This window comes from Chlorocebus sabaeus, chromosome 27, assembly GCF_047675955.1.
Source record: "Chlorocebus sabaeus isolate Y175 chromosome 27, mChlSab1.0.hap1, whole genome shotgun sequence".
Lineage (NCBI taxonomy): Eukaryota > Metazoa > Chordata > Mammalia > Primates > Cercopithecidae > Chlorocebus > Chlorocebus sabaeus.
This window is the reverse complement of record NC_132930.1, coordinates 35,298,306-35,315,150: the sequence shown is the minus strand read 5'-3', so window position 1 is coordinate 35,315,150 and position 16,845 is coordinate 35,298,306. Positions and strand designations below refer to the sequence as shown.

The window sequence follows — 16,845 nt, the reverse complement described above, 5'->3', positions numbered from 1 at the left end:
ATACCCTAATACTTGTATAGTAGGCTTAAGACTAATAAATGTCTTTGTTTGTTTGTTTGGAGACATGGTCTTGCTCTATCACCCAGGCTGAAGTACCACGGTGCAATCACGGCTCATTGCAGTCTCAACCTCTTGGGCTCAAGCAATCCTCTCACCTCAAGCTCCCTAGTAGCTGGGATGACAGGCACATGCCACCATGCCCAGCTGATTTTTTTAATTTTTAACAGAGATGAGGTCTCGCTATTTTTCCCAGGCTGATCTTGAACTTATGAGCTCAAGCAATCCTCCCTCCTGCCTCAGCTTCCCAAAGTGCTGGGATTATAGATGTGAACCACCATGTCCAGTCAAGGCTAATAAATTTAAAACCACCATTTAAATACTAAAGTACACTACTGGAAAAAAAAAAAAAAAAAAACTTAAAAAAATCTTTAAACACAGCATGAAAATGTAAAAGACAATTTAGAAGTTTAAAGAATCCTCCAAAGGTTCTGAAAAGACATTAGGGTAGCATAAGTTATTAACATTTAAGACAGAGCCATTTACAAAAAAGAAAATTATTTCCTGGGTAAATTAATTAAATCATCTATTCAATGAAAAGCAACAACCTTTCTGAGAAAACAAAACAAATGTTCTTTTTTTTCCCTCTGGGTTTTCTTCAGTTCCCAAAAAGAACTGAGTTCTTCTCTCCATCAACCAGACACATCTTCCTATGCATTATTTTGAAGATCCTCTGAAGCAAAATAGTATTTTAAGAATGTTATAAATCTAAATCACAAGAGGGAAAAAGTATGCTTACCTCCTCTTCCTCTTTCATGTGAGGAAGAAAATCTCTTGTAAAAGCCTCCAATCTCTCTTTCAGTTGTTTTGCATAATTTAACTGTTCATATTCATTCTGGAAACCAAAAAAAAATACATTTTTATAAAAGTTTTGCTTCATTAATTATGTCTGGTCCCAGGAAGGCAGTTTAAAATGTGACATAAAACCTCCGGAAAAAAAAAAAATAGAGAAATTGCAAAGTGGTTTCTCTACTTTTAGCATAAAAGATGTCCGTAAAACAGTAAGCTTTGGATTACTTTAGTAATGTATGTAACCCTATATTTTTAAAATATCACAAAAAGTCTAAAAATAGCAAGTATCTGCCCATAACTTCTATTGATTTGATTTCTAATCATATATTTATATAATTTCTAAATGTCCGTTGTCTTAATATATCTCCAAGCCTAATGGACTGTATCATTACGGAATCCCTTTATGGTCATCTAGTGTCTCCTCCACTAAAAAATTCAGAATATAGTTGACCCTTGAACAACACAGGTTTGAACTGTGCGGGTTCACTTAAATACCAATTTTCTTCTGCCTCTCCCACCCCTGCAACAGCAAGACCAACCCCACCTCTTCTTCCTCCTCAGCCTACTCAATGTGAGGACAATGAGGATAAAGACATTTATGATGATCCACTTCCACTTAATAAATAGTGAATATATTTTTTCTTCCATATGATGTTCTTAGTAACATTTTCTTTTCTCTAGCTTACCTTATTTTAAGAATCCAGTATATATATATTACATACAATATATGAGATAATTGTTAATCGTTTTATGTTATTGGTAAGGCTTCCAGTCAACAGTAGCAGGCTATAAGTTTTGAGAGATTCAAAAGTTATACATGGATTTTTAACAGCACAGGGTGTTGGCAACCCTAATCCCCATGTTGTTCAATGGTCAACTGTACCTGTTAACATTATACTGCTGGGCGCAGTGGGTCACACCTGTAATCCCAACACTTTGGGAGGAAGAGGCAGGTGGATCACCTGATGTCAGGAGTTCAAGACCAGCCTGCTCAATGCAGCGAAACCCGTCTCTACTAAAAATACAAAAATTAGCTGGGTATAATGACAGGCACCTGTAATCCCAGCTACCCGGGAGGCTGAGGCAGGGAGAATTGCTTGAACCTGAGAGGAGGAGGTTACCATGAGCCGAGATTGCACTACTGCACCTCAGCATGGGTGACACAGCAAGACTCTGTCTCAAAAAAAAAAAAAAAAATTACTTGATGTAAGGTCATATATATCAATATCAACACTTCTAAAGGCAAGGTGCTCACTATATCTTGAAGTAAATCATTCTAATTCTGGGCAATTCTAAGGAGCTATAAAGTTCTTCCTCATAACCTAAAATTACATTTTCCCAGTTCTATATCAGCCCTCTCAAAGCATGTAGGAAATTTACAAAATAATGAAAACTTTTTTTGGGGGGGGGGGACAAGTCTTGCTCTGTCACCCAGGCTGGAATGTGGTGGCACAATCTCAGCTTGCTGCAAGCTGAGGTTCAAGCTATTTTCCCATCTAGCCTCCTGAGTGGCTGGGACTACAGGTGCACATCACAACTCCCAGCTAATTTTTTTGGTATTCTTAGTAGAGATGGGGTTTCATCACGTTGGCCAGGCTGGTCTCGAACTCCTGACCTCAAGTGATCTGCACGCCTCAGCCTCCCAAAGTGCTGGAATTACAGGGATGAGCCACCATGCCCAGCCTATGAAAACTTAAGATATGAAAATATTTCATCTCTGTTAAGTCCTCTCTGGTCTCTTTTTCCAGAACTAATTTATTCAACTGCTTCCCAATATTCAATCCAATGTCTTATTCTCTTACGACTTTACACATTTTCCCTAAGCATATCCACATGGCTTCCATTCCTACTTATATGCTAATAATAACTATCAAATTTTATTTTTCATACTGGGTCACTCTTCTGACCATGAAATCCATCTTTATCACCTCCTATTCATAAATGCCCATCTGGATACACAAGCAGTTCAAACCTAGTATGTCAAGAATGAATCTTTTTATTTCCTGACCCTCTTCTATATGCTCTAGAAAGTCAGGCTGAATCCTCATTTTTATTTCTTTTCTTTCCTCCTCCCTTTAAGTATAATCACTACATTCTATCAATTTTATTTCCTACATAATTCTCAAGTCTGATCCCCTCCCCTTTATTTCCACTAGTCATAACTATAGTTCAGATCTCATTGAAGGTGCATTCATGTGGCAATACATAATACGATACAAAATTTGAAGAATATAAAAGAATATTCAATAAAAAAGTAAATCTCCCTTCTATTAATATTACTATCTAGTACCCTACCCCTACCAAACCTCCCACACCTCCCCACCAAGTAGCTACTGAGTATTCTTCCAGAAACTATTAGAATAATGTTTAATAATGGTCTTCCTCCTTTAGTCTTTTATCTTTAATCCATCCTCCCTAAGCTGCAGAACAGCCTTTCCAGAACATAAATCTCTAGGTGAAGAGTATATGGTGGCTTAAAAGAGCTATAATTTAAGCTTACGCTTCACCAAGCCAGAAGGGAAATAACTGAGATCAAATTTCAAAATCCTATAATATATAAATGTAATTAAGAAGAAAGTCTCTCTACATTATTATCCTAAACTATACCCAGTAACATCTTTGGCTAACTGCAACCTCCACCTCCCAGGTTCAAGCAATTCTCCTGCCTCAGCTGGGATTACAGGCGCCTGCCACTATGTCTGGCTAATTTTTATATTTTTAGGAGAGAAAGGTTTTCACTATGTTGGCCAGGCTGGTCTAGAATGCCTGACCTCAAGTGATCCACTAGCCTCGGCCTCCCAAAGTGCTGGGACTACAGGTGTGAGCCACTGCACACTGCACCTGGCTGGCAGGGACTACAGGTGTGAGCCACTGCACACTGCACCTGGCTGGCATTCAATTCTAAAACAAGTACAATTTATAAAATTAAAGTGTTTATTCATTCTAAGTAATAATTATACCTTTGGTCACCATTAACTGGATTGATAGCTTTCCTTTAATAATTCAGCAAATGTTAACAGAATGTAAAAATTTTCTAATTAAAACTTCAACTTAGAAAAACAGCTTTAAGACTTGGTGAGTAGTATTCATTATAAAATTTTATTAAACAATAATAAAGAGGTAACTGATGAAGACTCTCATCAAACCTGAATCAGGCTCCTCTGGGTCCTCTTCTCAACTTAGGCCTGACCTTATACTCTATTCTTGTCCTGCTTAGTCCAATTTTAGCAAAAATCCTGCTGAATTGGTTTAGTGAAAATCTCTCAGTCTTAGTATCTGATCACTCTCTACATCTGATCAAACTACTCATCCTTCAATATGTTATTATCCTCCTGCCTTCAGCAAGAATTTTATAGTTAGTCTAGCAAGAATCCCCTTGGCCTTGATGTTTCCTCAGTAGTTTTCCACCCACTCTTCCCACTTTGCCACTTGGATATAAATCCCTACTTGTCCTTACTGTATTCAATGTTGGGCCTGATCTCTCTCTCCACTACTGCAAACTCCCCACTGCAGTAGTTCTTTTTAAATAGTCTTCCTTGCCATCTTTAACAAGTGACAAAATAATTTTTTTTTTTTTTTTTTTTGAGACAGAGTCTCGCTCTATCGTCCAGGCTGGAGTACAGTGGTGCGATCTTGGCTCATTGCAAGCTCTGCCTCCCAGGTTCACGCCATTCTCCTGCCTCAGTCTCCCGAGTAGCCGGGACTACAGGCACCTGCCACCACCATGTCCAGCTAATTTTTTGCATTTTTAGTAGAGACGGGGTTTCACCGTGTTAGCCAGGATCCAGGATGGTCTCGATCTCCTGACCTCATGATCCGCCCGCCTCAGCCTCCCAAAGTGCTGGGATTACAGGCGTGAGCCACCGCGCCCGGCAATAATTTTTTTTTTAACGTTGCATCATTCACTATAAAACAATGACAAGTTTTGTCAATGACATACCAGAAGATGGCACAAGTTTTGACAGTTAAATATCCATTTTTGCAAACTTACCTTAACATTCTTCAGTCCCTTTTCAAAGAGGCTAAGCATCTCAGAGAGTTTATTGTCAGAATGTACATTATAAATGGTCTGGCTGCGTTGTTGAAGCAAACCAATAATGTATTCATTTTCAATCTGCTCATGCATTTTGAACTCCTTGAAAGTAGCATACAAAGACTGCAGAAGAGCACGGAAATCGTTGTTGTTGGAAAAATTGGTTTTAGAAAGCTGAATAAAAATTTAAAAAGAAAAGTGTAATAAATACGTGCAAATATGCACAAATAAAAAATATTCAAATACATCCCTATTCACTTTTGCACACAGCATGATACTTCCCTTACACTTGGTTAAAGTACAAATAAAGGAAATTCATAAATTAACAAGTTATAATAGTATATTAAAAAGTACACTAGGCCAGGAAGATGTTGGTTTGCTGTCTGGAGGGCTTGGTGATATAGAAAAACGATACGTGCACAAATCATCGTTTCTTTAAATAGAAGAGATTAAACCACGCCCCTTCTAAACCTAAAATTTCATTACTCTATATGTATGCTAAATACAGGCAGGCAGAAATTTTAAAGAGGGAAACTTGATTTGGTTAAATACAACAGGTAGATGAAAGGGGAAAAGCTACTAACACCATACCTCCTAGACTTGCTTTCTAAAGTATCTGGTATTTCTAAAATGGAACATAATCTAAGCTTATTGCCTGTCATCAGCTGGAATGACAGTCTGATGACAGAGCATCAAAACAGATGACATACAAGCTCCTAAAACAAAATTATTCGTACTATACATAACAGAATTAACTATCTTCTATAAAAGGTAGTATGGATTATGCATTTTAAGAGTCACTTACAGTGAACCAGTTCTAAAGTCAGATTCTCTAGGATGGGATACCAGTTCTACCATTATTTAACTGTGCAACCCTGGGTAAGTTACTTTTCTTTCTTTTTTCTTTTTTTTTTTTTGAGACGGAGTCTTGCTCTGTCGCCCAGGCTAGAATGCAGTGGTATGGTCTCGGCTCACTGCAGACTCTGCCTCCCAGGTTCAAGCGATTCTCCTGCCTCAGCCTCCCGAGTAGCTGGGATTACAGGTGCCCACCACCGCGACTGGCTAATTTTTGTATTTTTTAGTAGAGACAGGGTTTAACCATCTTGGCCAGGCTGGTCTTGAACTCCTGACCTCATGATCCACCCACCTCAGCCTCCCAAAGTGCTGGATTACAGGCAGGAGCCACCATACCTGGCCTACTTTTGTTAATGTGTTAGTTTAACCTTGATGTTAAATGGGTATAATAAAACATCTGTATTTCACATCGTTGTTGGTACTCAATAAACATTAGCTATTATCATTTTGAAAATTAAATATTCATTTTTTATAAAGTCATACATTTTTTACTCTATACAAATATTTACTGAGTAGCTATTATGAGGTAAGCACTGTTCTTTGGTACTTGGGATATATCAATGAACAAAACAAAGATTTCTTGCCTTTATGGAGTTTCCATTCCAGTGAAGGCAAATAAGACAATGAACAGTTAACTGCAATACACAAGTAAATCATCTAGAGCAAGAATTGGCAACTTTTCTATAAAAGGACAGATAACAAATGTTTTAACTTTTGCAGGCCATGTGGTCCGTAGCAATTATTTAACTCAGCAGTTGTAGCACAAAAGTAGTCATAGACAATATGTAAATGAATGACTGTAGTTATATTTTCATAAAACTCTATAAACACTGAAATTCAAAATTATATGTTTTTCACATGTCACAAAATACTACTCTTCTTTTGATTTTTTCCAACTATTTAAAAATGTAAAAGTGATGCTTGGCTCTTAAGCCACACAAAAAACACAGGTAAGACAGATTTGGTTAAATACATATTATAGATTTTTTTTTTAAATCATAAGAAATGCCACACAAGATTACAATAAAATTCATTAGTGGCTGATCTCTACAAACATTATCGTGTATCATTTTTTGGGGGAAAATAAAAAAGCAAACTTAAAAATAGCCTTAGTAGAAGCAGGACACAAATCAAAAGAAACCATTAACGCTAGATATTATTTTTTTAATGGCAAAAAGTAAACACAGTCAGCCTCCGTGGGGATACAGAAACCACAGGTTCAACCAACTGTGGATTGTAAAAGGCTGGGCATGGTGTCTCACACCTGTAATCCCAGCACTTTCAGACGCTGAGGTGAGTGGATTTCCTGAGGTCAGGAGTTCGAGACCAGCCTGACCAACATGGTGAAACGCTGTTTCTACTAAAAACACAAAAATTAGCAGAGAATGGTGGTGTATGCCTGTAGTCCCAGCTACTCGGGAGGCTGAGACAGCAGAATCACTTGAACCCAGGAGGCGGAGGTTGCAGTGAGCCGAGATCATGCCACTGCACTCCAGCCCAGGCAACAAAGCAAGACTCCTTCTCAAAAAAAAAAAAAAAAAAAAAGAAAAGAAAAGAAAATATTGAAAAAAATAAAAAGTAAAAATAACAATAAAAAACAATATAACAACTATATACATAGGATTTTCACTGTATTATGTATTATAAGTAATCTAAAGATGATTTAAAGCATACAGGAAGACGTGTAAGTTACATGCAAGTACTATGCTATTTTATATAAGGGACTTGAGCATCCATGGAGTTTGGTATCCATGGGTGTCCTGAAAACAATCTCCCACAAAATAGGAGGATATCAAAGGAAGACTGTAAGGCCCTAACATGAGTTAAGAAAAATAATATCTTAAAAGACATACAGGGAATTTTGCATATATTCTCATTAGACTATTAGAAATTCTTTTAGATCTAATAACACACTAAGGTAAAGATTTGTTTCACGCCACAAACTGATAGCCAAATTAACTATAGTAACTATATAAAGAGATTCTAAACTACAGATAGAATCTATATCCAGCTAATCTAGCACAGTAGTTAAAAGCACTGACTCTGGGGCAAGATTGCCTAGGTGTAAATCCATTCTGCCAGCAAATCATTACATTTCTTTGTACCTCAGTTTCTTCATCTGTAAAACAAGGCTAATAATATTAACTACCTCACAGAGTTCTTCTGAGAATTTTTTTGAGACAGGGTCTTGCTTGTTGCCCAGGCTGCAGTGTAGTGGCATGATCATAACTCACTGCAACCTCGAACTCCTGGGCTCAAGTGATCCTCCTGCTGGCCTCAGCCTCCGGAATAGCTGGAACTACAGGTGTGGTGTGCACCACACCTAGTTACTCTTTTATTTTTTAGAGATGGGGTCTCACTATGTTGCCCAAGCTGGTCTTAAAGTCCTGGCTTCAAGTGATCCTCCTGGCTCAGCATCCTGAGTTGCTGAGATTATAGGCACAAGCCACTGCACCTGGCTACCTGTGACAATTTAATAATATAAAGAACACAGAATATAAACACTACCTAGGCATCTGCAAGCCTTACTTAGTTGGCTTTTCCGTTATTAATTCTGTATTCAGACTAAAATAAAATATCATTACAAAGAAACTAGTACAGCCATTATGGAAAACAGTATGGAAATTCCTCAAAAAATCAAAAATGCAATTTTCATAAGTTCCAGCAATCCCATTCCTGAGTATATGTTCAAAGTAAATAAAATTAGGATCTCTAAGAGATATCTGCACTCCCATGTTCAATGCAGTATTATTCATAATAGCCAAGATATGGAGCCAATTGGAGTGCTTGACCACAAATGGGTAAAGAAAATGTGATATATACAACAAAATATTATTCAGTCATAAAAAAGGAAATCCTGTCATTTGCAACAACACAGATGAACCTGGAAAACAGCTAAGTGAAATAAGCCAGATACAGAGAGACAAATAACGTATGATCTCACTATATATGGAATCTAAAGTAGAACTCATAGAAGCAGAGAGTATGAAAGGTGGTTGTCAGGGAGCAGGGGATGGAGAAAATGGGGGATGCCGAACAAAGAACACTAACTTTCAGTTCTAAGATGAGTATGTTCTGGGGATATAAGGTACAGTACAATGACTATAGCTAATAATACTGTATTATGTACTTGAAATTTGCTGAGAGTACATCTTCTGTGTCCTTACCACTCCCACACAAAGGGTAATTATTTGTGGTGATGGATGTGTTAATTTGATTTTGGTAATCATTATACGATGTATATGTATATCAAACCATCGTATTGTACACCTTGAATATATACAATTTTTATTTGTCAATTATACCTCAATAAAGCTGGGAAAAATATCAACAGATTAACAGATCAAGTTAAATTCTTGGTGGAGAATATAAAATATTTTGTACAACAGGTTGAGGAAGTAAGATTTTTATCTACATTAAATCCTCAACATGTTTGTTGATTTGATGAAGTGAAAACAAAGCCAAAAAAAAAAAAAAAAGAGCAACAGACAGAAAAGTCCTTAAAGATACTACCCAACTCAGTTTTTCTCCATATGAAAAGTGCAAATGTTTTTAACCTGGTACCTAAAGTTAGTAAATTTAGCAGTTAAAAGAATAACCAGGGCCGGCACAGTGGTTCACACCTGTAATCCCAGCACTTTGGAAGGCCGAGGCGTGTAGATCACGAGGTCTAGAGATCTAGGCCAACATAGTGAAACCTCATCTCTACTAAAACTACAAAAATTAGCTGGACATGGTGGCACACGCCTGTAGTCCCAGGTACTCGAGAGGCTGAGGCAGAAGAATGGCTTGAACCTGGGAGGCAGAGGTTGCAGTGAGCCAAGATCACACCACCACACTCCAGCCTGGAGACAGAGCGAGACTACGTCTCAAAAAAAAAAAAAAAAAAGAACCAGAATATACCAGAATATACACAATTTAACTTTTTTGACATCTGTTTATATGAATAGTTTTTAAAATTGTTTGCCTTCACATACAGACTTTATAGAGGAAAAAAACTTGGACACTAATAATTTCTGGGACATACTGAAGCCAAAGATATGTGAGAAATTACCCTAGTGTTGTTATATATTTAATTATTAAAACAATCTAAAGAGTAGGTATTAAAATCCTCATTTTACAGTCTAACAAACAGGCTCAGGGAAAAAAGCTTACCCCACATCATACAACTAGTAAACAACAAAACCAAGACCAAGTCCCTAAAACTCTAACATCTATGGCTTTTCTACAGATACAACGTTAGTCCCATTAATAAAGCTATCTTTTCAGATCCAAGAGAGTAAATTGTTAGAAAGAACATTTGATCCAAAGCAACAGTTCTCACCAAGGCAGTAATTTTGCCACCCCCCTACCCATCCCCCAGAGATAAAAGGCAAAATCTGGAGACAGTTTTGGTTGTCACCACTGGAAACGTACTACTGACACCTAGTGGATAAAAGTCAAGGATGTGGCTAAACAGCCTACAAGGCACAGGATAGCCCCCATAAAAAAGACGCATCTACCTCAAAATGTCAACAGTGCTTTGGTTAAGAAATGTTGCTCTAGAAAACTGTTTTTCAAACACTGTTAACCATGACCTTTAGTATGAAATATAGTGTAATCCAGATTCACACCCATCACAAACACTCAAACAAATTTCAGGGAACAGTATTTCCCTCTCTAATCTGTGATGTACTCTAATACTTACTTTTCCATTTAAATTTTTAATGCTGTTCCTGACCCACAAAAGAAATTTATGACCTACTACTAATAGGTCACAGGTCACATTTTGAAGAGCACTCTTCTACAGTAAAATATAAAGGTTCCTAGTGACCTATAAAGTTATATACTCTGATGCCTCACAAATTCAACAAAGAACTTATATATACGAAAGGACACACATAATTAACAAATAGTAACATGGTACCTTCCACATTTTAAAAGGATTTATAACTGACTTTTTTTTTTTTTTTTTTTTGAGACAGCGTCTTGCTCTGTCGCCCAGGTTGGATTGCAATGGCATAATCTCAGCTCGCTGCAATCTCTGCCTCCTGGATTTCAGAAATTCTGCCTTAGCCTCCAGTGTAGCTGGGATGACAGGACCCCGCGACCACGCCCGGCTAATTTTTGTATTTTTTGTAGAGACGAGGTTTCACCATTCTGGCCAGGCTGGTCTTGAACTCCTGACTTCATGATCCACCTGCCCTGGCCTCCCAAAGTGCTGGGATACAGGCATAAGCCACTGCGCCCAACCTATAACTGACTTTCTGTCTCAAACATTCTACAGTGATAAATCAAGTATTACAGCCTGGTTTCAAACTGATTCTCAAAAGTGGTATGTCACTTAAAGACAATACAGCACATTCAAAAATAGGTAAGAAAATGGCAGGCCGGGTGCAGTGGCTCAAGCCTGTAATCCCAGCACTTTGGGAGGCCGAGACGGGCGGATCACGAGGTCAGGAAATCGAGACCATCCTGGCTAACACGGTGAAACCCTGTCTCTACTAAAAAAAAAAGTGCAAAAAACTAGCCGGGCAAGGTGGCGGGCGCCTGTAGTCCCAGCTACGTACTTGGGGGGCTGAGGCAGGAGAATGGCGTAAACCCGGGAGGCGGAGCTTGCAGTGAGCTGAGATCCGGCCACTGCACCCTAGCCTGGGCGACAGAGCGAGACTCTGTCTCAAAAAAAAAAAAGAAAAAGAAAATGGCAGCCAGGCGCGGTGGCTCAAGCCTGTAATCCCAGCACTTTGGGAGGCCGAGATGGGTGGATCACGAGGTCAGGAGATCGAGACCACCCTGGCTAACACGGTGAAACCCCGTCTCTACTAAAAAATACAGAAAACTAGCCGGGCGAGGTGGCGGGCTCCTGTAGTCCCAGCTACTCGGGAGGCTGAGGCAGGAGAATGGCGTAAACCCGGGAGGCGGAGCTTGCAGTGAGCTGAGATCCGGCCACTGCACTCCAGCCTGGGCGACAGAGCGAGACTCTGTCTCAAAAAAGAAAAAAAAAAAATGGCATAACGAAAACACCAATATTATTCACCCAAATACATTTTTACTTTGTCTACTCACTCAATGCTTTAATTTAATCAAGGGAGACTTATACTCAGTGAAGAAACCTTAGTAAGTATCTGATCAAATTTACAGATGGAAAAAATGACCCACAGGTAAACTGTTCTGCATAAAATCACAGAGCTACCAATAAGTAGCCGAACTAGTAAGGTAATGCAAAACCCACGGGCTTCTGAAGGGGAAAAAAAATCCAAAGATTAAAATTGAGGCTCTACTAATTACTAGTTGAATGAGTTGAGTAAGTTACTTAACCACTAAAGCTGTTTCCTCAACTTTAAATGAAGGATAATATTTGTCTTATGTAGTTCTTGTGAAGATTAAAAAAAACAATGTAGACATGTAGTAAGAACTCATTAAATTCCCTTTTACTTCTTCCACAGCTCTCAATTCAATACTTTCTCCACTAAGCCAATCTTCTCAAATGCCAGTCAATAAATTGTTACAGGTATGCAGAAAAAGGGGTGGGGGGCCGGGAGGTGGGGAAGGAAAACTGACCATAAAGTTATACTCACTCATTTTTTTAAAAAAAGAATATATTCAAATTACGCTTCTTCCCACTTAAGAGTTTTGGGTGACAAAATGTCCTATATGTATAAATAAATGTATAAATATATTAAATCCTTTAATAAAAGTAAATAGCACTTTTAATACCCTTACCTGAAAATGTGGGCATGCCTTAAGGCTTCCATTACTTGAGTTTTTAATAACTGGTTTATATATAAGCCTGGGAATCTCTGAACTAACCACATCCTTACAACCACAGCCTACTCTTCCCTCAGAAATCAATTCAAAGAGACCACTCCTGACACTTTAATGTGGAACTGACCACATAACTCCCTTTGCTCCCACTACACCGTGTTTGGATTTCCATCCTAGCATAGATGTTAGTACATACTGGACTGTAAACTTTTTGAGAGTAGAGACCCCATGTCACATTGCCAACGTCTTTCTGTAGTACAAGCTACTACAGAGTAGATGGTAGAAACTCCATTGCTCACTGACAGAATTAATGGCGTTAACCTTGGAGAACTGGAGAAAAGACTGATAAACTGAAGTAAAATGGAAAAAGGATGTCATTCAATATAAATATTTACTAACATCATCCCAGTTTGAAAGGTCAGTGAATTAGCAGATTTCTTAGCACATTGTTCCCCAAAAAATAAACTACTATGGTTTAATATAAAGAAAATTAAACTAGGAATCCTAACAATGACTTGGGTTTCCATCCGGATCTACCACTAGCTGCTTATGTAACCTTGGCCTAGCTAATCTAGGCCTGTAAGTCCCCAGCAATAAAACAGAAATACTTTGTCTTTACATAACTCAAAGCACTGTTGTCTGGATAACAAAGGTGAAAAATCTTTCCATAAAACTTTTTACAAATGTAAAAAGAAATCTATGGGCAAAGTATTAAATCAGGTATTAGACAGTAATATTTAAAATGGTCTAAGACATACATCTGTTAGCTTTTGAAAATTTGTTTTATTTTCTCATCCTATTCAACTTTCTACCTAAAAAATAAGTAGACTAAGATAACTTTGGAATACATTATACTAACTAGTTTAAGCATATAAGTGGTTTACTTGATGCTAGCAAATAAATGGATGCTTCTAAAATACATTGTACTTGAGAAGTTCAGTATTGAAAATAGTAACTGACTTCTTTATAATAACTGGGCATTCAGAGCCCAAATTTGAACTACAGTACAGTGAAATAACTATTTTGTACCTTTTTAGTTTGAGCATAAAAACTAGTTCTCATTTTGTATAGTTTTATTGTAAACTGTGTTCAATGGGATATCCTTGGTCTATACAACCAAAGGATAATGGCAAAACGTGAGATGATAAATGAATAAAAACAAACAAGGTACTCTTCCTTTAATTCCTTTAAGATTACTGAGCCATTACAAAATAATTATTTTCCACTCTAGCTCCCAAAGGACATCCTAAGAGAGATTTCCATTGGCTATCATTATCAAGAAGAAATCTGGATGTAAAATTCCTATGCAGTTTTTTTTTCCCCTAAATCTCCTCGGTCTCAGTTCAGAAAATTGGACTTTTAATCTTCTTCATAAACATATACAACAATCTCATTAACTATATCTAATTAATTCAGAATTAGTAATAATTTTGACTTACACTATGTCAAATTGAAAATGCTTTATTAAACTAGTTATGCAAATAGGAACATTACTGAAAAGAATCTTGACTCAGATATTTTGTAAAAAAGCAACTGCATTTTCAAAATTTGTTCAAATATTCTCAACCACCAGGAAGAGACACAGAAAAAGAGTGACTAACTTGTTGAAAATTTTAAAATAAGGCTGGTGAGCCTAGTCTGCAAGTAAATTAAATTGTGATTATTTTGGGAGGTCACAATCATCTGGAAATCGATGAAAGCTACAAACCCCCTAGGAAAATGGGCACATGCACAAAATTCTCCATATAATTTCAGTTGATCCTAGGCTACCTCTCCACAGTTTAAACTGGAGAGAAAACTTGGATTCTGTTAGTCTCAACTTCCACTTTCGATTTTTGAGACCAATTTTTTTCTTTCCTGCTATTAAAGAATGGTGTCTGAATGAACCAAATTCAAAAGCCAGAGAGGATAAAAACACAACAATACTGCTAACTAAAAAATTCAGGGACATACCCTTTCGATTAATGGCTTAACCATTCCTCATGCTTCTCCCAGATAAGTGCTTCTCACTCTCAGCTGCATACTGCACTCAACTGGAGAGCTTTAATCATCTATACCTGATGTCTGGGTGAAATCCTAATTTTAGTCACATAAACATCAGGATTTCTAATAGTTTTTAGGTTAAGGCTAATAAGCATCCGAGGTTGCAAACCACTGTCCTAGACAGTCCTGGTGTTTCCAACTACGTGTGAACTGGGTATTTCTAAATTTTCAGAATGGAGGGAGGGATAAGATGGAGTGCTAAGATTTGAAATTCAACGTCACTGCTTTAAATTGCTGGTCTTGAGTGTGGCCTAGCAGTGAACACCCTGGGCATTCCCCAATCGCCTGGCTTAACTATGAAACACCCCTCTTTTCTGTAGACAATGGTTCTGCATAATGCTATGCAATTTCTGAGAATTCCTAAAAGTTGATTTCTATGCTTAAACAGTAGTCATTTGAATGCTTTATGTAGTTGGATCATTTCCACAAGAAACGGGACTGCCTGAGGTTTGCAGATATCCATGTGACTTTCCCCAACATAAACTGACAAATATGTGGAATGTTAAATATTGTTTTAAAATCATTAGCAAAGGGCCCTGAATCATCTCCACAAAAGTGCCTCTTCAGCTTATGCTGCACCAATTATGAGCCCAAAATGGTTCTCACAGTTAAACCAACTTTTCCCGAGGCCCCCTTTATTCGAGCTTATGTAAAGAATTCCAAGAATTGCTGTCTTATAACAAAATCTACATCTGGTAAGTGGTCAAGGCAATAAAAGTTGCAAAAAAAACGATAGCGACATATGAAGAGTGAAGGTTCTTCAGTTCTAAACTTGGCTTTTCCCCCAAATCAAACCAGTGAAAAAAGCTGGGGGTAAAAGGAACCCGGTAGCTGGGAGACGCTGCAGTTCCAGCCAGGAAGCCAGCGAGAGGTTCAGAGGATGGTGGGTGTCTGCACGGAGAGCCCCGAACAGGCCCGGGGGAGTGACGGAGAACGGGAACAACTGCTCGGTGCGGATGGGAGTCCACCGCAGGTGGCCGGCCGGGGCACCCAGGGCTTCGGGGAGGTAGGACCGCTCTCCTTAGAGGCAGCAGCGGGAGGCCCAGGGCGGCGGTGGGGCCGGCGCGAGGGCGGCCAGTGACCCCGGCAGAGCCCCTCCTCAGGCGCCAGGCCCTCGGCAGGGGACGCCGCCCGCCCCGAGAGCACGTCCGAGGCGGCAGCCAGGCGGGGAGGCCAGCTCTGCGAGGGCCCCGCAGCGGGCGGGGAGGCTGCGGGAACGGGCGGCGCTGACAGCTGCGCAGGCGGCTACTCGCGCGGCGACGGCACGGGGCTGCGGGCGCGGCACAGGCCAGGCCGCCCCGGTAACCCAGCCAGCTCCCCATCGCCGCCCGCACCGCCCACAGCAGGAGGCTTGGCGCTCCGTTACCTTGTCGCAGTAGAGCCCCACCAGCTGCTTCATCCGCCAGTGTGGGGCGGTGAAGACGTCCACTTCTTCAGGGAAGGGCGCCATCGCCACTGCCTCAGCCTCCGCCTCAGCAGCCGCGGCCGCCGCCTCTCCATAGACACCCTCGCCGCGGGGCAGAGGCGGCGCGCCCCCTTGCGCATGCGCCCGCCCCGTCGGCGCGCGCGCCCGGTCAGCCTGGCCGGCAGGAACGCGGGGGCGCGCAGGCCGCCGCCATGCGGTCCCTGCGGCCCACGTGACCGGGCGCGCGCAGAGGCTCGCGGCTTCTGCCTCCCGCCCCCACTCGTTTCGTTTCTTGTCCTCTCCCTATGCAGCAGAAAGAACCCAAACCTTTCCCCTGTCTCTTTCTCTACATGAAAGCACAGTATCTGAGAGTAGGGGAAAGTCGTTTCATTGGCGCTCTCGGCGCTTCTCCCATTTCTGCCCAGCCCACCAGGCCTTGAGGAGAGGCAGCCACGCACAATGGCCGCAGTCGGGGCCGCGAGCTCTGCCTGTGCCCAGGCCCCGACGCCTGCTTGGCCTGGGTGACCAGTGCGTCTGGCCGGGACCTCCAGAGCTACCCTTTGCCTCCCTGCGATTGGCCCGTGCCAGACTTTTTCAGGGGTCAAGTGCAGACCACCCCGCCCGCCAGTCAAAGGTCGGGCCTGGCTCCCGCCCAGCGGTTGGTGAACCAGGGCTGCGGGCTCTGAGAGCTTCGGTCCCGGGCGGCAGCCCACCGCGGGCGCCGGGCCTGGGTGCGAGGGGCGGGGCAGAGACCGCGAGAGAGAGACCTGGGGGAATTCGGAAGTCTCAACGCGGGGAAAAACAGTATCTGGGGATCCAGGTGCGGAAATGCACCTCAAGTGCTGGAACGCGGGTCAGGGATAGGCCCGACGGGCCTTGGGGGTGGGAAGAAGGGTGAATAATGGAAGGTTAGTGC

The 16,845-nt window shown here is 40.6% G+C and overlaps 1 protein-coding gene across 3 annotated transcripts in view; it reads right to left on the bottom strand.

Moving 5' to 3' along the window:
* Window positions 1-16,845, bottom strand: part of FBXL5 (F-box and leucine rich repeat protein 5) — a 46,693-nt gene that overhangs the window by 26,133 nt on the left and 3,715 nt on the right. Inside the window, exons 1-3 of one of the 3 annotated variants that reach the window (XM_008017865.3) lie at window positions 15,891-16,064; window positions 4,841-5,005; window positions 797-892 (exon numbers count right to left, since the gene is read on the bottom strand). In XM_008017865.3, the coding sequence (XP_008016056.2) occupies window positions 797-892; window positions 4,841-5,005; window positions 15,891-15,974 (345 nt within the window). In that variant the 5' untranslated portion in view covers window positions 15,975-16,064. Of the gene's footprint in view, window positions 1-796; window positions 893-4,840; window positions 5,057-15,890; window positions 16,065-16,845 lie in introns of those variants that run through there. The other 2 variants (XM_008017863.3, XM_038008682.2) reach the window with 2 other exon arrangements.